The sequence below is a fragment of the Hippocampus bargibanti genome, linkage group LG16, assembly GCF_051943395.1.
Source record: "Hippocampus bargibanti isolate YZ-2025 linkage group LG16, ASM5194339v1, whole genome shotgun sequence".
In the NCBI taxonomy this organism is placed as follows: Eukaryota; Metazoa; Chordata; class Actinopteri; order Syngnathiformes; family Syngnathidae; genus Hippocampus; species Hippocampus bargibanti.
The window spans coordinates 7621420-7643092 of NC_142749.1; the positions used below are offsets into that span (position 1 = coordinate 7621420).

At 41.0% G+C, this 21673-nt stretch overlaps 2 protein-coding genes across 2 annotated transcripts; both read left to right on the forward strand.

The window, feature by feature from the left end:
* Window positions 1-485: 485 nt before the first annotated feature.
* On the forward strand, window positions 486-11013 carry vamp2 (vesicle-associated membrane protein 2). Its single transcript, XM_089016277.1, has 5 exons — window positions 486-755; window positions 4302-4404; window positions 4526-4684; window positions 4843-4894; window positions 7142-11013. Coding segments are annotated over exons 1-5 (333 nt in total). The 5' UTR covers window positions 486-753; the 3' UTR covers window positions 7159-11013.
* A 3717-nt stretch (window positions 11014-14730) lies between these two features.
* On the forward strand, window positions 14731-21636 carry pcolcea (procollagen C-endopeptidase enhancer a). The gene is made up of 9 exons (XM_089017006.1): window positions 14731-14889; window positions 16630-16738; window positions 16824-17082; window positions 17647-17771; window positions 17848-17984; window positions 18067-18425; window positions 18506-18583; window positions 20989-21159; window positions 21315-21636. The coding sequence occupies exons 1-9, from the start codon at window positions 14801-14803 to the stop codon at window positions 21443-21445; spliced, it is 1458 nt and encodes a 485-aa protein (XP_088873132.1). The 5' UTR covers window positions 14731-14800; the 3' UTR covers window positions 21446-21636.
* Window positions 21637-21673: the final 37 nt, after the last annotated feature.

The window sequence follows — 21673 nt, forward strand, 5'->3', positions numbered from 1 at the left end:
CTCTCATGGAGTTTGTATGTTTTTATTTTCAACGAGCACTCGCCCAAAAATCAACGTGAAACGTGTTTCCACTGCACTGACCTCAAACACATTTGAATAAATGCACAAAATAATATTGCAAATGTGAATGAGTAAAATTGCTTTTAAACGGGCCACCATGAACACCCGCTATGCTGCTCACCACGCCCCCTCCCGAGGTACGCCATTTTGTTGACAAATCCTGAGGCAATCAAAATAAGCTGCTTTATGTTAATTTACAACCGTCCTATAACTATGCCAGTTCACATATGTAAGGGGAAAACTCTTACGATGTTAATACAGACCTCTTTAGTTTGAAACTGTTGTCACAAGTGAGAAAGCAGCTCCTAAAATGTCCCTAGCCATTTTATTAACATGATACTCTCCTTGACTGACGTCACCGAGCCATCTTTGTCCAGCTAATCCTAACTGTTTGTTATACCTTCATCGCAGCTCGGTTTCCCGTTACCTACAATAACAATCTCCTGGTGCACTCATATTCGAAGAGAAGAAGGGTTGTTGTCATCGCTAAGTGGACATATCTCGACGGTGGACCCAAACTAGTGCCCCTCCTCGGCTATATAGGCAGGGAACACCAGGCTAAGCATCCAAAGGGTGCCACAAGGCTAGAGAAGAGCGCACAAGGCAATCCACACCATCTGCCAGCCACTTAGCACACGCTAACATTTCCAGCCCGGATTTCAGCACAGCTGTCTAGCCAACACAACCACAAAAATGTAAGTACAACGTTTCAGCTCGTTTCTTTGTGGATTGAGATGAATGAATGAGTTTTCCACGAAAAGATTCCGGTTACCACATGGATGGAGTATATGGCTCTTTCATCAGTATCAGTTTCGTTTGTATTGTGCTGCGCGGATGTTTTATTTGACAGCTGTCTGATAACGTTATTCGAACGACAGGGAATCATAGTTCAGCCTAACCTTGGGGCAAACGTACATATCATTTTTGTGTTTTATTTTTGACGTGTCTACGGTGAAAAAAACGAGCCGTGTTTATTTTCTGCCTCGTCTTGTGCCGCTAGCTGCAGGCAACACGCACGTATTTTTTTCCAGTTTGGACCGGTTCTTTTTGAAAGGACGTCGTCTTTATCATTGCACATACTCTTCTTACCCTATTAATTGGCGTTACGTTGATTAGAAAATAATCAATTTGCCCATGTCAAACATTTATCGGGTGGTAATTTTGGTTGTGGAGGCGAAGGTGACGATGGAGCTATTTCGAGAAGCATCAAGGGCATATTGTGGAACCCGTCTTATTTTTTATGCCGTTAACGCCAAGGCCATATTGGGATGTGGCAAATTGTGTCCCACAGGAAATAATTTGACACATTTAAAACAATTTGTCAGATATACTGTCATTTTAATAACTGTAATATAGGCATGGGCCTGATATTTGCCACATCCTGCAGCGGGGGATGGGGATAGCCTAGCTTCTCTGTCGTCGATGATCCTCGAGGGTGGACAGCTAACTATAATTATATATCACCATAGTCTAGTCTTGCCATTAGAATTGGTGTTTTTTAAACGCAGGTACAAGCAAATGTTTTTGCAGAGAACGGAATAAATGTAGGATTAAGAACAAACATGTCTAAAACAACCTTTCATGTTTGTAAGGTTGGAGGCAACCTTCAAATCGATCGCATCCTGGCATCATTATATGCAATACCATGTTTGTATATTCGTTTTTCTGCTTCGAATCTGGATTTCTTATCAAACTTCAGTACATCATTTTTACTTGAAATCAAATCTCCTCTTAAACAAACTCGCAACTGCTGGTGTCGACAGTCACAGTATTTATAGGCCGTGTAACATTATATTTTACTGGCTATCGTGTGACCGGGGTTTTGGTTGTATAGAATTGAAAGGAATGTTAAGGTTGAAGGTCCGAGAGGTCATAACAGACAGAGCCAAGTCATACTGGTCCCGACTGGAGTGGTGCTGTTCAGTGCTGAAATGTCTCTCTCCAGTGCTGAAAGTCACGCATCGTGACAGTGGCTATTTTCCAGAGCCATTGACTAAATACTTTATGTAAAAGTCTAAAGGGGGTGAATATATTGAGCTGAAGATTCAACCTGATATTGTCTGAGATTTGTGTACGACACGTTTCCAAGTCAGCATTATGAAATCTGACGTTGCTGTTCAACAGGATCCGAGTTGATTGAAAACTGGAAAAGGGAGTAAAAGGCGCATGGTATCTTTTTGAAAAAAAAAAAAAAAAAAAAAAAAAAAAAAACTCGTATGTGATTAATTGGCATTTTTAATTTTGCACATATCATTGATTTCCACTAAAAATGCAACGAAAGTGATTGCATTCTGGATGTGATAACAACACAAAATAACCAGCAGTGAATGAAAGGCTACTGTGGGAGCCTCGTGTTATTGTTGATATTCTTAGATCAATGAACAAAATCAATATCACTCGTTAGCCTTTCAAATAATAACATGACAGGAACGACCACACCATTTGGCCAATTATCCAGTAGGATTTTATGTTGTTGAAAGATTAGTAATGCATTTTGGTGATAAGGTGAACTTTATAGACAGGTTTGGCTCACAGTAATGGAGTGGTCTGCCATCAGTCATATTTGTGATGAGGTATCACCTACCATCGTATAGCATGATACATAAAGTGTGGCAAGCACATTAGGTTTAAAACAAGGATTTTTATGTGCCACTTTTATTACTTTTTTACATTGTGTTAAAAACTTGTCTGAACTTATGTTTGGACAAGATACAATAGTATTTATTCGTTATGTACATGGTTAAATTGTATCATAATACATACAAATGCAGATATTTATACAAATATATTTGTTTAAATTAAATAAATGTTTCTTTTGAGATGAAGTGGACTTTCTGCAATGTGTGGAAGAGTGATCGATAGATGCTGTCAATTGCAATTGAGGCCCACCCAGAAACATTTGGAATGACCTATCAGTGCACAAGACTGCAGCAAAGCACTTTGTTTCGATTAGACAAAGCCAAAGCAAACTCTTCCCCGTTGGTCAATGCAGTTGCTTAGCACCAAAATGCTACCTGATGATGCCAAATCGACATTTTTGGATTAAATAGTAGTGATGGTTTCTCCTACAAATCCATTTTAGTTGGTGAATTTGCAACTGCCGAACTGTGCACATCTATCTATACACCGTGTTGCTGTTTATTTTCCCGTTTTAACCCAGTTTACATTTCTTCTGCTCAAGCTTGTGCTAACTTTATATTTAGAATATTAACTCATTCACTGCCATACACAAATTTATCCGGGAAATGAAAATATGACAGAGTACCATTCCCCAATTAGTTTGTGTTTTGTTGTTTCTTGCTTGGGTGCCCATAAAACGCTGGCCAGACCTCTGGCAATGTTTTCCCTTCCACAAGGGGGCAGCATTTCCCTCTTTTCCATGTTAGCGCTTTGTTCCAGCTTCAGCTGTTGTTGCAGCGCTATATAAATCAACATGTATGTATTGCATTGTATTTTGGACAACCAACCTCATTTCAAGCTCATATAACTCCAGACCCATATCATTTAGGAAATAACTCTTTTTTTCTGATAAAAGAAGAGAATATAAGGTTTATTATGCTGCATTGAATGTTTATATAGTCCTAAAACTCAATATTCTGTGGGTCCTGGAATGTGGGTGACAATGACAAAATCCCTGGCACTGGAGTGCACACATTTCCGCACGTCTGGCAGTCAATGAGTTAAGACTGAGGCATTCTGTGATTAGTGGGGTTGTAATCACAAATGTATTTTCATTGAAATAAACAGCATTACAGCATGGATGCCAAAACTTATTTTGCAATCAAAACCCACATTAAAATGAACAAAAATAACTTTGTCACAAAATACTACTTAAAATAATATTTTACTTTGCGACTAGGTTTATAATGTCTTCATGATGCCACCAGATAGCAGCACCTTTCCTACTCCTTTCATAACTTTGCTGCTGTGAAATGTAAATTTCTTTACTGCAAGACGAATAAAGGTACATCCAATCCAAAGCACTCTTTTGGCAACGTCTGACCAAATTAAGTTAATCATAGTTGCATAGCACAATGATACCACCAGATGGAGCAAAATATATATTTCTGTGTTTGATAAGGCTTTGGCCTGGATACATAGACAGAAAACAGGTAAGTTTTAAGTGTGATTGATCTTGAAAAACCTACCGCTAGATGAACTCGCAAATGCCGAACAGCTCATGGTGAGAGGGGTACACCAAATAATGTCTTTTTTTATAAAAAAAATGCCCTATAATTTAGGTCTGCCCCAGCTGGAGCCCCTGCACCAGAGGGAGGGAGTCAGGCTCCTCCTAACCTCACCAGCAACCGTCGTCTGCAACAGACACAGGCACAGGTGGATGAGGTGAGTACAGTCATATTGGAGCCTCTTTGATTGTACACTGCGAGATGTTGATCGAAAGCAAAAAAAAAAAAAAAAATAACACAACATCTTTTCAGTCACAATGTGCCGTTTCACTCCCCAGGTGGTGGATATTATGCGTGTAAATGTGGATAAGGTTCTGGAGCGTGATCAGAAATTGTCCGAACTGGACGACAGGGCTGACGCTCTGCAAGCTGGAGCTTCTCAGTTTGAGACCAGCGCTGCAAAACTGAAGAATAAGTACTGGTGGAAGAATGCTAAGGTGGGGCCGTGCGCGCACACTCATCATGAACAACAAATGTATTTTTTGGGATGTACTTTAGGCTGATGACAAATGTAGACAATAATATCCAGTTCAAGCATAACATTCTCCTGATAGCGTGACAATATTAACAACTTTGTTTTATCTTCTAACTACAGATGATGATTATCCTGGGTGTGATATGTGTGATTGTGCTCATTGTCATTATTGGTAAGAATTGATTTTTTATCTTGATCATTAACTCATTCACTGCCAGTCACAAATTTATTCGGGAATTGAAAATATGACGTAGAGCGCCATTCCAAAATTTGTTGGGGTTTTGTTTTTTCATGCTTGGGTGCCAATAAAGTGCTGGCCATGACCTCTGGCAATGTTTTTTTTTCCACAAGGGGGCAGCATTTCCTTTCCATTTTAGCACTTTGTTTCAGCTTCAGCTGTTGTTCGAGCGCTATATAAACCATATATATAAGTATTGCAGATGTTAGATCAAAAATTGATGTTCTTCTCGTGGTTCTGTTCTTCGCTGGTGTTGGTGGTAATATTTAATCAGCAGGAAGAAAGGTGATGTACAAAAAGATCATTTATTTCTTAGGCAGCAGAGAAAGAGAAAATGCTCTTCGCAGGTGGAGCGGGCCAACAGGAGAAGCATCTGCTCTCCCCCACAGATGTTATTTATACAGAGGGTGGGAATGACATCATTTCAAAAGGAGACTAACATGAAACATGATATTTAGACTGAAATAAGAATTGTTGATTAACAGTACACACTACAAATACGTAAAGTTAAAAGGTAAACTACACACACACACACACACACACACACACACATATGTATATTCCTCGTCTCACCCCCCATGGGTGGTGTCTGTCCCCCATTTTTAGCTCGGTGCCTCTACCAGAGGCCAGGAAGCTTGAGGGTACTGCGCAGTATCCGTGCTGTTCCCGGCACTGCGCTTTTCTGGACCGAGATATTCGATGTTGTTCCCGGGATCTGTTGCAACCACTCGTCGAGTTTGGGGGTCACTGCCCCGAGTGCTCCGACCACCACAGGCAAGACTGTCACCTTTACCTTCCAAGCTCTCTCCAGCTCCTCTCTGAGCCCTTGGTATTTCTCCGGTTTCTCATGTTCCTTCTTTCTGATGTTTCCATCACTCGGGACCCCCGACAACGGGTTTCCTTTGCCCTTTATCTATGACCACGATATCTGGTTGGTTGGCCATTACCATCTTGTCAGTCTGTATCTGGAAGTCCCACAGGATCTTTGCTCGGTCATTCTCTATTCCTTGAGGTTTCCAATCCATACTCCGCACAGATGTTTCGGTAGACTATGCCAGCCACCTGGTTATGGCGCTTCATGTAGGCTTTCCCTGCCAGAATCTTACACCCTGCAGTTATGTGTTGGATTGTCTCAGGTGCCTCTTTGCACAACCTACACCTTGGGTCTTGCCTGTTGTGGTATATCCATGCCTCTATGGCTCTGGTGTTCAGGGCCTGCTGTTGAGCAGCCAGGATGAGTGCCTCTGTAACCCTCTCTAGCCACTTACAGGACTTCTTGAGATCAGCCTATGGTCAGTTATGGTTCGGTGGTACATCCCGTGTAGGGGCTTTTCCTCCCATGATTGTCCCTCTTCCAGCATCTCATCCTCTGTTCCCCATTGTCTGAGACAATATCTGAATACATCGTCCGTTGGAGCCTTCTCTTTGATGTATTCATGGAGCTTGGATGTTTCATCCTGGACAGTGGCTCTCACACTCACTAGTCCCCGGCCTTCTTCCTTACGGGTTGTGTACAGTCTCAGGGTGCTGGACTTGGGATGGAACCCTCCATGCATGGTGAGGAGTTTTCGGGTCTTAACATCCGTGGTCTGGGGCTCTTCCTTTGGCCACCTTATTATTCCTGCAGGGTATCTGATCACTGGCAGGGCATAGCTGTTTATTGCCCGGGTCTTGTTCTTGCCTTTGAGCTGGCTTCTTAGGACTTGCCTCACCCGCTGGACTTTAAGTCATTTTTAATTGGTGTTTTGCATTTGACTAAAAATATTAGCCTGCTTGTTTTGGGTATTGTATATACTATAGAACGGTTTTCTGATGTCAGTTAGGAAACAAAAAATGGTGTTGGTTGTCTTTTAAGAATGTGCATACATAAAATAGTCCAATCAGCATTGTATTTTGGACAACCACCCTCCTTTCAAGCTCATAACTCCAGACCTACATAATTTAGGAATTAACTATTTTTTTTTTCTGATGAAAGGTTTCTAACGCTGTACTGAATGTTTATTTAGTCCTAAAACTCAATATTCTGTGGGTTCCATGTGACAATGACAAAAACCCTGGCACTGTTGTGGACACATTTTTGCACGTCTGGCAGTGAATGAGTATTAGAGTACTGTATCGTTTCAGTTGCAGGGTGTAGAAAAGAGCTTTGACATGCCAAATGTTGTTTCTTGCTTTCTGCAGTGTACTTCAGCACCTAAGAAGAGTCACTTCCTACCCCAGTCTAATCCCAACGACCTTGCTTCAGAAGAAACCCTGGAATTCATGACAAAAGGAATCACAGATAATGAGTTAATGTATCTTTCCCGATTGGCTTCAATAGAACACCCCTAAACCCTTCAGGGTCATACGGTTCAGTCATTTCCACCACCTCGCCTCTGGACCCCTGTCAAATATTTGTCCCGTGAGTGTGCGGCCCTGCGGGTCCTCTCGGCTTCTCTAACCTGCCATACCGAGAGCCAAACATTTGTAATGATGCAACAACAGAAAAGGAAACTGATTGGCGAATGGTAAATGTTACATGACTGATCAATATGTAGTCCTTTATAGAGTTTTCTTCTGATATTTACTGTTTTGTAGGTGTGCGTGCGAGTGTGTGCATTTTGTATATTTTAAGTTTTGTATTAATTTTCTGTATGCTTCAACGTCGACTACTGCCTAATAATCAAAGTGTGTATCTTGCATGTTCAAAACACCAGTTCGTCCCGTGCTCACTCTTTGTTGATTTTCTGAAACGGTGACAACAATCAAGAGTAAAACGCAGAACTGGAATCTGCTTGGATTTTTAGCCGTCGCAATCTCCAGGTTGAAATTCCTTGAGAGTTCATTCAGGTCTGACTTGTTGCTCGCAGGTATTGATCGACACAAAGTAATGCATGAATTGTTCCACGATCGCTTGGTTATTATTCGCCCGCCTTTAAATCTGACCGTTGCATCCCCTCTGAAGGTCTTTTCCCTTCCTTTCCACGTTTCTCTTCAATGTCTGTTTATGCCCTCAGCTTTCCAGCCGTCTCCCTCGTGTCTTGCAGCATGCTCGAATGTCAAACCATTTTAAAACTGCCATAGTACCGTTGGACCAATGTTTGAAGGTGTTTTTATTTTATGTTTTAAGTTTAATTAAGTACGTAGTGTCTTATTTCGAAAACATTCCTTCATTGCAGTCTAGTGAAAATGCTCTTACCGTATGTAGCACATGTAATTGCAAGTATATGTCAAGTACGCAATGAAAGTTAAGGCAGAAATCAGTCATTCAAACAACCGGAAAAAAGGGCAAAGCTTGTATTTGGTGGAAAGCAGATGTCATTTTGTGGTTGGAATCATTTATATTAATATGCTATTGGCAGGCTTGTGGCTGGTTTTAGTGATACCATCACACACAAGAATTTTCATTTCCTTAATCAAATAGGCTAACACTAAAAGGCCTTGGCATCTACTTTTAGTTACTGTAGGTCAAAAGAATGGAAGCAGTTGAAAGTGCAAGATCCAGCTTGTTTAGATGTCGCTACCACACGGTAACCACGTCCAACGTGCGCAGCCCCACTTTCATATGAAGAGCACATGAAACAGTTCAGCCTTGCTTGCATTTTAAAAAGACCCTGCAATTGACTGTTGAAAGTGCTGAAACAAAACTCACAAAAAAAATCAATGCATTCCTTGGCAGTGTTCGAAAGTGGTTGTCCCTATTGTTCTCCATTCATAAATGTAACAAATTCTATTTTTTATTATAGTGTATTTTTGTGTGAAACAGACAAGCAAAGAGGAAGTTCCTCTCCCTATTGTCTGGCGTGTCCATTTCCTTTTTATAATCCCAGCTGCGTGCGTTATACACTGCCAAGCAACAAGCTGCTGAGGGGGGAAGCTTCTCTTGTTCATTGAACTGTCATGGCGCCCTTTTGTGTACAGCTGCAAAACTGTTAGCTTCTGCGGTTTGGGATGGTATGTGTGGCCGCCCGTCGGCTACTTGAAGAGTAACTGAGCAATAGGTGCATTTGCTGTAGTTTTAGCTGACCAGGTCAAAATAAGAAACACACATTAGCATCAGCTTTCAGTCTCGATCATAATCCACTGTAGTTCAAATGAAGTGTATTCATTCAGTGTACTTGGTAGCCTTGGGGTTTTTATGTTAACAGCATAGGTAGATCCACCACCTTTTAGTCGTTACTGATTCCAAATCGTACTGTTCTGCGGTTGTGCAGGTGCATCAATATGGTGTGTGTTAGAATAGCTCTACCCCAAGAATATCCCCTGTTCATCCCGACAGATTAGCCCGCTTAAATCTCTTGAGTGAAGGCACATTTGTTTCCTTGCCCACAGTAGTATACAAGGATAGTGGGGACAGATTTGAGGTCAGCGTCCCAAACCCTTCAACAAGACCCTCCCCCCTATACCCAAACTCTTAACCTACATTACACCCCCAATTGTACCTACAACCAGAAAAAAAGATATCCAAAGACCTCATGCCTGGGCTTGTGCTGACGATTGTCATCAAAAACAAGTGGCCTGGAGCAGGTTAACGCAAACGATCCGAGCCTTGTTTTCTGTAATTATCGGACCTCTGACTGCCACACACACCGCCAAGTGTATCAGTGAGGCTAGTGAGTAGACCTTATGCACGCAAAAGCAGAATTTTACAGACCGCATGCATCGATTCTCTTAACACCCTCTTTCAAGTCTGAATAAAACTATTGAATCTGTAACTTTATTTCAGACGCGGGATCCTTGAACTCATAATAGCACAATCTCGTTTTCACCACCTTTTTCTGCCAATTTACGTACTGATAAAACATTTATCGGTAAGTAGCTCCAAATATCGGACGGAAATTCACATTAGGCGTCGTAACAACTTGTTTTGAGCGTATGGAGGGCCTATGTTTTGTTTTCAAAGTCAATAAAGATGTACAGTCAAGGGGGACAAAAAATAGAATTAGCAAAGTATAAAAGTGTTATGAATAATTTGGCCCTTTTTACCATCCTGCTGAGGTGAAGTGACACTACTGATTGGGGTAGGACAGGTGTTATTCCATCAATCCAGCTGTGGTCCTGTGATTGCTCAACCAATTTGGTCACAAACAAAGAAAATGAAGCGAGTGCTGTCTCTTCACGTTGCTTTGCTGTCTTGTGTGAAAAAGCCGCGCACCTCGAATTCGAACAGTGTGGCACGTAGTGTTTGGTGTTGTCATTCTTTCGGGGAGAGCATCTCTTCTATGTGAGAATATTGCCTGACGCCATCTTTGTGAAATGTTCAGATGTCTCAAATTAAAGCTACACTCAGACCCATTTGTTGGGTGATCTGAAACACTTCACAACGATGAAGTGGTTTTCTTTTTCTTGCTTTTATTCATTTTGTGATCTTGTAATTTAAGCTTGAAATATGCGTAATAATCAACTGTTGAATGAGTATATACGAGCTCTGTTGTCACTCCAAATGGGATGAGTGTAGTATTAGGAGGGAACATATTGAGTTTCTGAATGGTCACTGGACGGATCACAATATTCCACAAACTATATAGAAAGATGTTTTGTATGCCCACATTTTTTATTGTTTTAAGAAGAAAACAAAACTCCCAAATGTATCTGAATCTTGTGCAAGCACTGATTGGTGGATGTGAAGATCGCTCAAGTCAACAGGAATGAATCATTTTTACCTTCAATTGTCCAAAAAGCTGATGACGAATTCTGCTGTTTACATCAGATTGCTGTTTCCATCCACTCAATGTTTTTTTTGGTTTAAATTTATTTATTTTTGTGGAAAGACTTTAATTTATCTATGGGACTGGCATTGCCCCCGGTCATCTGGTCTTAATGGAGGGACCCAACTGGAGGATCATGGGCAATGTCGTCCGTCTTATTTCGTTCTTGTTGTTATAGCTTTAATCTATTGATAGGTTTGTTGTGCTGTCATTCAATATGAAATTAAACATGAAACAAGGTTGGCTCTATGTAAAGAAAAGAAAAATGAATGGAAAACTAAATTGTATAAAATAATTGTAGTGTAAATCTATCAATGTCTTATTATATTGATGAACATCATAAAATATATGTATATTGGAAAACTGTATTGCAGCCAAGGATGCTTTCTTTGTCTGTCTGTGCAAAATACTACATTGATTAAAAAAAAAAAAACTTTGCAAAGGCATACCCAGGTGAATTTAAACCACAGTGTTACACGAGTGTGATAACCTCAAGTTACCTGAATGAACCCTACAAGACACTGCTTAATTACACAGTTTTGGTCAGCACACGTGCCCATATATCACCAACAAACCCAGATTCCCGATTGTAAAGACACACAAGCACACATATGTGTTTAGTGTGTGATAACATCGAAAGTAATATGTAAGAACTAAAGAGCACTCCAAACAGCCCAAATCATCATCTGTGGTATGCGTCACATGAACTAAGCCACACGATCGTGACATAGAAAAACACTCTAACCACTTGCATACTATGATAAGATCCCGAGTCAACTTCCATGGCTTTGGAAGGAACGTATTTTAGGAGAAATAAGCACGGGGAGAATTCCATACTAAATTCCAATGGAATGTGTTATAATTGAGGCTGCCAGGTAGTCGCTATGCGTTTTAACCACCAGATGTCAGTAGACTGACAAATGCGCGACAACGTCACAGTTCACTTGAGTTTCCAATTGCAGACATGTTAAATTCACCGAAGCTCCCCCTGCAGTCCCCTTTTCGTTCTTACCTTAAAAGACCGCAATTGCGCTGTCTCGTCTATAGGGAGCAATGTTTTCCACGGTTTTTCATGAGTGAAGATTCCTTTTTTTCCTCACCTCGTTTAGCTACAGTTCCAAAAACACGCACATATTTGCTCCTACCCCAGCTTTCAAACGAGACACAATGACTGATTAATTTTGCTTAAATAGTGCACTGCTTACATATTGAAAAGATAGATTGCATCCACATAGGATCAAGGCAAGGACATCGGCTGCCATCGCAACGGTCGTGGTTGGTTTTCTCACCTGTTTCACACTCAATGTTGTACCTCAGCTACACGAACGAGAGCACAGTCAACTTCAACATTGTCTGAGGAGTCTAAGTTGTACATAAGGCGCTTATAAATGAAACGTATTTTATTTATTTATTATTATTATTATTATTATATGTATTGTTAAAGTCAGCTTTATTGTCAAATATGCTAATATGCATGACATACAGCACAGATGAAATTACTGTCCTCTCGGACCCAGCATGCAAGGCACTTATTATGACTGACAAACACAATAAACACGAAAACACCAATTTGCCGGGAGAGGGGAGCCACCATCACTGTAAAACCCAACAAGTTGAAAATACTCAAAATCTTTGTGGCAACTGATTACGTCAAAGTTTTGAGTAGTGATTGTGAGTTTGATTGAACTTAAAAAATATACCTTCAGTGTTGGGTTTTACAGTATGTTGGGGAAAAAAAATATGACAACACAAAAACAGACAGTCATTCTTCAGGACTTGCTGTTATTATTATTATTATTATTATTATTATTATTATTGTTGTTGTTGTTGTTGTTGTTGTTGTATTGTTGTTATCAGTGTAATACCCAACATGCCCAAAGTAAACTGGGATACGCTTCCCGCCCACCTATAAAGGAAAATGGATGAACGACCAAGATGCTATTTCCAGGATGGCATAAACTAAGTAAACATCACCAGATATTAAATCTCACATTTTGAAAATGGTGAAAATCAGATTTATAGTATAAATCTCAATATCGTAAGGCAACATTAAAAAAAATAGCATGAACTGCCTAAGGAGGTCACATGGTCAATGGTGATGTCAGATGATATACATCAAGATATTAAATACGGCGCACTTACAGAAAAAAAATCCTCCATATTAGTTAGACGTGCTTGATTTTTATCCAGCTATTTCTTGGAAGTCTTAGAGTGTATCAATTATCTTGACAAAAGTTCAAAAAAGAAATTCTGTTGTTGATGGTTTTTTTTTTTTTTTGCTTGAAGTTAATTTGAGTTGAACCAAGATGGGATTCTCAAACAATGATTTGTCTTCATGTTCCTTTTCTGTGTAGAAACAAATGGACAAATAAACAAATAGAAGGGGTAACAGTTGGGAATGCATTATAAGCAAAATGATTTCCTAACGCTGCTGAGTCAGATCTGTTCTTTTCCAAGTTGTTTTTCTCAGAATTATTTTTTACTCCTCCCCTCACACTCACAAGCTTTGCAATCGTACGTCAATCTGGAGTTGTTGCAGAACCCCTTGCCTTGACTCCTCCTCCCCGAAGAAACACGCATGCATTGCCATTGACCGCTCACTCGGTTGCAATCATCACTGCATTCCTGCCTCTGCTGTCTCTTATCTGGACTTCGCTTTTGCAGATAAACAGCAAAGTAGTGACCAGCACATAGGTGTATCTCGACCCGACCTCTTTAGTGACAAAGAGTCACATCTGCAGAGTCGTTGTTTATAAAACGAGTTTAGCTGACTATCCGAATCTGGCCTAAACAGCACAGAAACATTAAATCGGAGTAAATATGACACACAAAAAATAAGTGATTTTAAGTGATGTGCCACATGTAACTAGAGACACCGACGCTGTGGAAAGTGTGTCTTGTATTTTTATTGTTGACCGCTTTGGTGTTTGCAGACTCTCATCGATCGGTTCGAGGTCAGCAGTGCGTGAAAGTGTCTGGTTTTACAGCATTCATTAGAGCAGCTTACTTGCTCCAGGCCTCAGCAGTGCCAACCAGAGACTTGACTCATGCTTGAGAACTCCTTCACCGTTGTGATGTCTTGGTGGATCGCAGGGGGTGGACGTGTGTGTTTAAACAGACACCTTCAGGCTAAGACTCCTGATGGGGTCAAAAGACATTCTGGGGTTTGAGGAGATACAATGCACGGATACATTTGAAATCAAGATCCCACAGGAGCTGATACTGGCGCTGACAGGGACAAAAAAAGTCAATAACAAGAACGAGGAGGGGGAGGAAAATGTCAAAGGAACACAAGTTCAACTTCTTCTTTTACTTTGTGCTTTTCCCTTCCGGGGTCGCCACAGCGAATCAGTGTCCTCCATCTTCAAAGGTTTGATTCACATGTTTGTCTTGGCCAAGCTTTTACGACACAACCCTCTGTATTTATCCGGAAACAATAAGACACTGGCTTGTTTCCCCTTTTGGCTACTTAACAAGCAACTCTATGAACTTAATAAAGATGAAGATGCTCGAGAGAAGTTCAACTCAATAGAATGTGAAACTTTGGAGTCCTGTGATTGATACACCCGTTTGAGCATGGATTGGATTAGATTCGTTTTTATTAGTCTCGCAGGGGAGAAATTTGTATTTCACAGCAGCAAAGTGATGACAGTAGGAGGAAGGGAAAAGAAGAAGTAGAAAAACAACATAAAGGAGCTGCTGTAAAGGCAGCCACTCATGCCGCGCCATCTTGAAGTCAAAACAAAACTAAAAAAAACTAAAAAACACAACTTGTGAAATATGTAACCATCAGTAAGACCCGTCATATACGAGAAACTGGTCAATGTACAAACCATCAGCACACTAGATGTACGTATGCCTTCCATCCAAAACCTGTGATGTTATGGCAAAAACATCTGTCTCCAATTAAAGCCTTGTCCTCCCTTCCTCCCACCGCTGATCGCCTCCTTGGGCTTTTTTCTCTCGCAGTCTTTGTCCCCTTTAGCATTACTCTTTTAATATTTATCCCTTGGAGAACTATCTAACTCCGCCGATCCTCAAGTAGCTCCACCTACCCTCCTCCTCCTCTTTCTCCTCCTTCAATCTCACTCCTGAACTTCTTGCTTCATGCAGCAAACTCCCTCTCTTCAAATAGCGTCTCAGTGAGTGCATCATGGTGTACGCAGGCCATATGTGGGGCATCTCTTTGCTCCTGTCTCTGATGTTGGGATGGACGAAGGCTCAGCAGTCAAACTACACCAGGTGAGGACGCACACAGTGTGTAGAAGGTGTGTTTTGAAATAAGGTGTGTAGAAGATGATGTTGTTGTTCTATGCAGTGTTGATGTTGGAGGTGAGAGTACTCCAAACTAGAGTCTACACTATGTCTGAATTCTTTCCGTTTCTTCAGTTGAAATACTTCCAGTTGGTTTGTTTGAATGGGCGCTGAGTTGTTTTTTTTTTTTTTGTCTACAATGGCTAAGTCACCAGATGTGAATGTTTTTGCTTCTACCCGTGGGGTCGAATCCAAGACATTTGGCTGCAGCTCTGGACATCTTGGCTGTAATCACCAAGTCTATGACTTATTTTTTCTTTCAGAGTGTGTGTGTGTGTGTGTGGGGGGGGGGGGGGGGGGGGGGGGGTCAGGGGGGGGTTGCTGTCTTGCTTCATACCATTAAGCTCAGAATTATTCGCACAGTGGCCAAAGGTTGCGTCAACAATGTGGCTGCATTTTCTCTGAAGATGACACCCAAAGTGGCACAAATGTGTTGTGATGGAAATAGTTTTTATTTTGTGTCGCTATTTTGAAGGAATGCAACCTGATGCAGCAGGATCCTGGTAATCCCTAACAAAACGGTTTTATGTCCTGCACAACAGTGAATATAACTTTTTGGTGTATTTACTATAATTGTGTGTGTAATATCTGGCCGCAAAAAAAAACAAAAAAACAATGTAAGACATTAACTCATTCACTGCCAGACGCGCGCAAAATGTGCCCACTCCAATGTCAGGGTTTTTGTCACTGTCACTTCTATTCTAGGACCCACAGAATATTGACCTTTAGGACTACTAAAAATTCAATACAGCGTTGTAAACCTTACACTCTCTTTTTTTTCATCAGAAAAAAATAGTTAATTCCTAAATTATGTAGGCCGGGAGTTATCTGAGCTTGAAATGAGGGCGGCTGTCCAAAGTACAATGTAATACATACATATTGTATGTGTAGCTCTATCTCTTCTTTCTATTTATAATTGTATTTTATTTATTATTGTATCTATGCTTGTCTGTGACTCTAAAGTGTCCTTGAGAGCTTTGAAAGGCTCTTGAAATAAAATTTATTATTATTATTATTATTTTTATTATTATTATTATATCGTACTGTGACAACAGCTGAACCTGGAACAAAGCGCTAACATGGAAAAAAGGGAAACGTTGCTCCCTTATGGAAAATAAGGAAAACATTGCCAGAGGCCATGGCCAACGCTTTATCGGGACCTAAGTATGAAAAAAACAAAACCCGAACACATTCGGGAATGATTTTCAATTTCCGAATAAATTCGCGAATGGCAGTGAATGAGTTAAACTCGGTAATCTGGTAACTAAATAAGAAACATACTCTTGCTGACTTTGCTGTGTCAAATCTTTACGTGTGTAAAAGAACTGCTCCCTTCTGTGTAATTATCTATGACACCCGCAGAGCGCTTTAGCATGTTGATTACACAATAACAATGAGGTTGAAAGAGTCAACCGAAAACAATTAGTTGCATGTATGTGTTCCATGTGTGTTTTTTTAATTACAATTCCTGGAATGTATTAGAATTTCAAACAAAAAGCTTACAGACTACCATTTTTTTTATTTTGAATTTCAAATGTTAGCATTTGGCAAAGGAAGTTTATGTAAATATTGTAGAACTATCAGGCTGAGTTTATGCATTCATGCGATTCTTGTGTCTTTGCCAAAGGTCGTTAATGCTCTCGTATCTCCTCATGGCCTCTATCACAGGCCGGTCTTCCACTGCGGAGGGTCTCTCGTCGCAGACTCGGGATTTGTCGGTAGTGAGGACTTCCCAAATCATTACAAACCAAACAGCAAATGCACCTGGATCATCACAGTGAGACACCCAGAAACAAGTCTTAACACCACCTTTCTGCTTTACATTTATCGCCTGACATTTTGGATCTTTCTCTGACTCCCAGGTCCCTGAAGATAAAGTGGTTATGCTCACCTTCCGGATTTTCGACCTAGAGGCGGACTCGCAATGTCGCTACGACTACCTGGATGTTTACAACGGCAAATCCAACACGGTGCAAAAACTGGGCCGGTTCTGTGGCACCTTCCGGCCGGGTGCACTTATTTCCACCACCAATACGATGATGTTGGAGATGGTGACAGATGAAGAAACCCACGGTCGAGGGTTTGTGGCCTACTTCAGTGGTGCTACGCCATATGCTGAAGGTAGGGACTCATTTTTTCAGAACAGGTGAATGACATGAATTAACCCTTTCAGGGACAATTGATTTAGGTGCATTCTTTCAGTCATTTGTCAAGATAAAACATCCCCAATAGAGACAAACTGCTCTAAAGTGTGTGCTTGCAGTGGCTTTTGGCACGCTTCTCATCTTCTGGGAGATGAACAAGGACACATTAATTGCCTTGGAATTCAATTTTGACGACGACTTGACTGCACTGGATGACTACACAAACAATAGAACCTGCCATAACGGAAATAGCGAGACCGTTACACACGGCAATGGTGGCTACCCCGCCATGTGGTTGTACAAGTTAATGCAGCAAAATTGAATCTCAAATCCATTGTGCAGATCGCCTTATAAAGTGTTGAGAAAATTTATAAAAAAACAATTTGATTAGCCGATGGCTAATATACCTTAATGAGGTCAAGTGGTATAATACCTACACTTTTCTAATTTCAGTCCAGATTGAAAGTAGAAAAAAGAGTGAAGATCACATGATCTGAATTCTGCTGTTATCTTACTTTGATTTTTTTGGGGATTATTTTAGATCAGCAGTTCTGCGGGGGGAAAACAACAAAATCTCAGGGAGAGATTATGACGCCCAACTGGCCCAACAAGAAGTATCCACCAGGAACCAGTTGCTCTTGGCTCATTACCGTGGAACCCGATCAGGTTTGGTGACCTAACCTGTATGAGTCCATCACATATGTCTGCATTTGGGTTTTAATCGTTTCTGTTTGAATATTAGGTAATACACGTTAAATTTGGCAAATTTGTCTTGGAGGCGGATACGTATTGCCGCTTCGACTATGTTGCCTTCTTTAATGGGGGAGAGAAAGATGACTCGCGCCTGATTGGAAAATATTGCGGCGATCAAGCCCCACAGTAAGAATAACAGAACCGATGCCAAAGTTTAACGTTTACTTAACCACTCCCAGATTCTTGCTCATGTTCTTTTTCTTCGCAGGCCCATCACAACAAGCGGCAACGTACTCCTCGTCCAGTTTGTGTCTGACCTCAGTGTGACATCCGATGGGTTCTTGGCCACTTACACAAGCATTCCCCGTGGTTCTGACACAGCTGTAGTGCCTAACGCCGGAGCCGATACTAGGTCCATTCCAGCAAGGCCTGCGGTCAAACCCGCCGTGCGCGTAGTCCCAGTGACCACAGCGCCGCTACCAACTACCACAATCAAATATGTGCCTCCTCCTGCACCGGAACCAACTAAGAAACCCAAACCTGTCAGGCCCACGAACGGACGTGGTGCCGGTTCCACCGACCAGGACAGGAGAGTGGTTGACTCGAAACCAAATGGAGCGCGACCTGGTGAGTGAAGTGATGGGTGCTATTTTGGAATGCACTTGTAGACACAATATAATGTACTGTATTGTATCTTTTTTTTCTAGCCGCTCAGAATCCACTGTGTGCCAAAGCGTGTAAAAGAGACGGAACCATCAAGCCCATGTTTTGTGCCAGTGAATTTGGTAAGTCGAACCGTCAAAGTAGAAGTGGGCAAATGTTTGGGTTCAAAGATCCACGTTGGATTTTGAAATCAGACCAATGGCAAAGATCATAAATCAATAAGGTTAGAAAGAAAACATATTCAAATTTGTATGCGAGATATTTATGCATATACCAGTGTTTGACATAGCGTCTGCGCGGTGGCTCGGGGCGTACAACTTTTACGTCGGGCATACAACTTTCAAAACATCTCGGCCCGGGTGGCCGACAACTTCTTCTTCTTCAAATTTTTTTTTTTTTTTTTTTTCATCAAACCTTTGTTTTATTCAATAAAGCAAAAGCTAAAAGCAAACCGCTACAAGCCAAGTGAACTTTCAAGTACACTTCAAGCACGAAACAGGCTTCTGATTGGATGCAGGTGCTGAGTATGCAAATGGCAATTTTGCATACTCATTTTTGCAATGATTAGTTGTCTTATTGTGTTTCAAGTTGTGAAAAATGGGGCAGGCAACTTTTTGGCCGGGCAGGCAACTTTTCAGAGTTGTCTGCGTGGGTGTCCGCTAACTTTTTGTAATGAGTTTCAGACACTGCATATACCAAATATAACAACCTATCCCATTTGAAAAATAGGTTATAATTCATTTCCACGTTGAAAAATGTTAAATGTACAGTAGAACTATGGAAACTTACCCTGGTATTTTGGAAGTAACCGTTAAAAAAAAACATTGGCACATATCTTCTTCTTCTTTTCCTTTCGGCTATTCCCCTCAGGGGTCGCCACAGCGAATCAATGTCCTCCATCTATCCCGGTTTTGTGCATCCTCTTCTCTCACACCAGCTACCTTCATGTCCTCTTTGACCACATCCATAAACCTCCTCTTCGGTCTTCCTCTCGGTCTCCTGCCTGGCAGTTCAAGGCTCAGCATCCTTCTCCCTATATAGTCACTCTCTCTCCCTGGACATGTCCAAACCATCTCAGTCTGGCCTCTCTGACTTTCTCTGCAAAGCCTCTAACATGAGTTGTCCCTCTAATGTACTCATTCCTGATCCTATCCAACCTGGTCACTCCTAAAGAAAACCTCAACATCTTCAGCTCTGCTACCTCCAGCTCAGCTTCCTTTCTTTTCTTCAGTGGCACTGTCTCAAGTCCAAATATCATGGCTGGTCTCACCACCGTTTTATACAGTTTTTCTTTCATCCTAGCTGAAACCCTTCTATCACACATCACACCTGACATTTTTCTCCACATTGGCACATATAACCATCTCTAATTTGTTGAGCAATGTCATTTTTGTTCTTTAATATTTTATTGACAGTTTGACAAAATATTTTTCATAAATGATTCAATTCAATACATGACTGAAAATTCCACTAACTAACTCATTCACTGTCAGATTTGTGCAAAAATGTGTCCACATCAGTGCCAGGGTTTTTGTGATTGTCACTCAAATTCGAAGACCCAAAGAATATTGAGTTTTAGGACTACATTAACATTCAATGCAGCGTAAGAAACCCTAGACTCTCTTCTGTCATCAGAAAAAAAGAGTTAATTCCTAAAATATATGGGTCTGGAGTTATATGAGCTTGAAATGAGGATGCTGTCCAAAATACAATGCAATACATATATATTGGTTTTCATAGCGCTTTAACTACAGTTGAAGCTGGAACAAAGCGTTAACATGGAAAAAGGGGAAATGCTGCCCCCTTCTGGAAGGGAAAAAATTGCCACAGGCCATGGCCAACGAACGCTTTATTGGCACCCAGACAAGAAAAAACAAAACCTGAACAAATTCGGGAATGGTGTTCTGTCATATTTTCAATTCCCGAATAAATTCGGGAATGGCAGTGAATGAGCTAACTTATAACTCTTTATCAGTAACACGGGCACAGTGTTAACATCTTATGTACTATTATTTTATGAGTAACACGTATCTGAAGTATGCCAGAGTTCTTTTCAGAGTTGTCTAAGCTCAAAGAGCATACTAATTCATGAATCTTAACCTGAATATCAAATCAATGCTCAAACCGAGGCTATTAATGTATGACACATGCCTACTAGATTGGCAAGGGAGTTTTCCTAGTGCATCACAGAGGTTTACTAGTACTGTACAGGTAATTTCATACCAGTTGGCTAAAAGTGGCACGAGTCAGTGTTAAGAAACATTTAGATCAGTATAAGAATACTAGTTGGACGTCACCGGTACTGTTGCACCATTAGTAATTTGTACAGTAGTTGTCATAGTATGCTAAAATTGTCTTACTAGTGTATACAAAGTAGTAAAAGGCAGCAATGGGGAAAAATAATATGCTAAATGACAAGAGCAGAGTATTGCATGGATCTGGACTGTAACCAAGTCCATTTCGACCATGGTGTTTGCCAGAGGTGAAATAAAAGGATACCTTCTAACCGCGCCCACTTTGTTTGTAGTGATAACCGGGAAGGTGACCTCTCTGGCCCCTGGACCCCGGGGTACCCTTCTTATCGGGGTATCCATCATTCGGACTTACAAGGCAGGGCGGCTAAGTATCACTCAAGTCGGAGAGACTATGTCTGTTCGATTGGTGTCACAATGCAGAAAGTGCCCGTTGCTTCGCAGAGGTAAAAAAAGACATACTCTATATCCGTCACACACACACACACACACACACACACACACACACACACACACACACACACACACACACACGCACACGCACACACACACGCACACACACACACATGACATTTTCTTGTCGTTATTTTTTCCCCCGCAGGCGCTAACTACATAATCATGGGTCAAGTGGATGGAGATGGTCGCGGCACCCTGCAACCCGGCGCCTTCACAGCTCCGTTCAAAGCCCCACATCACAAATTATTGACTAACATCAACAACCAGCCATGCTAACTCAAAACATCCTTGCAGAACACGATGATTCAATAAGTCCTTGCATGATGCAAACGACAAATCTACATGAGATGATAATATCTCAGTAAAACACAACAGTAAATTTATAACCCAGAGTGAAGAAACACAAATCCTGAAACATTGTCTGTAATTTATATATGAATGAAGGATTATTATATCTCTTTTTTCCACTCCCTTTGTCCGTCATTTTAGTTGAGAGCATTTTTT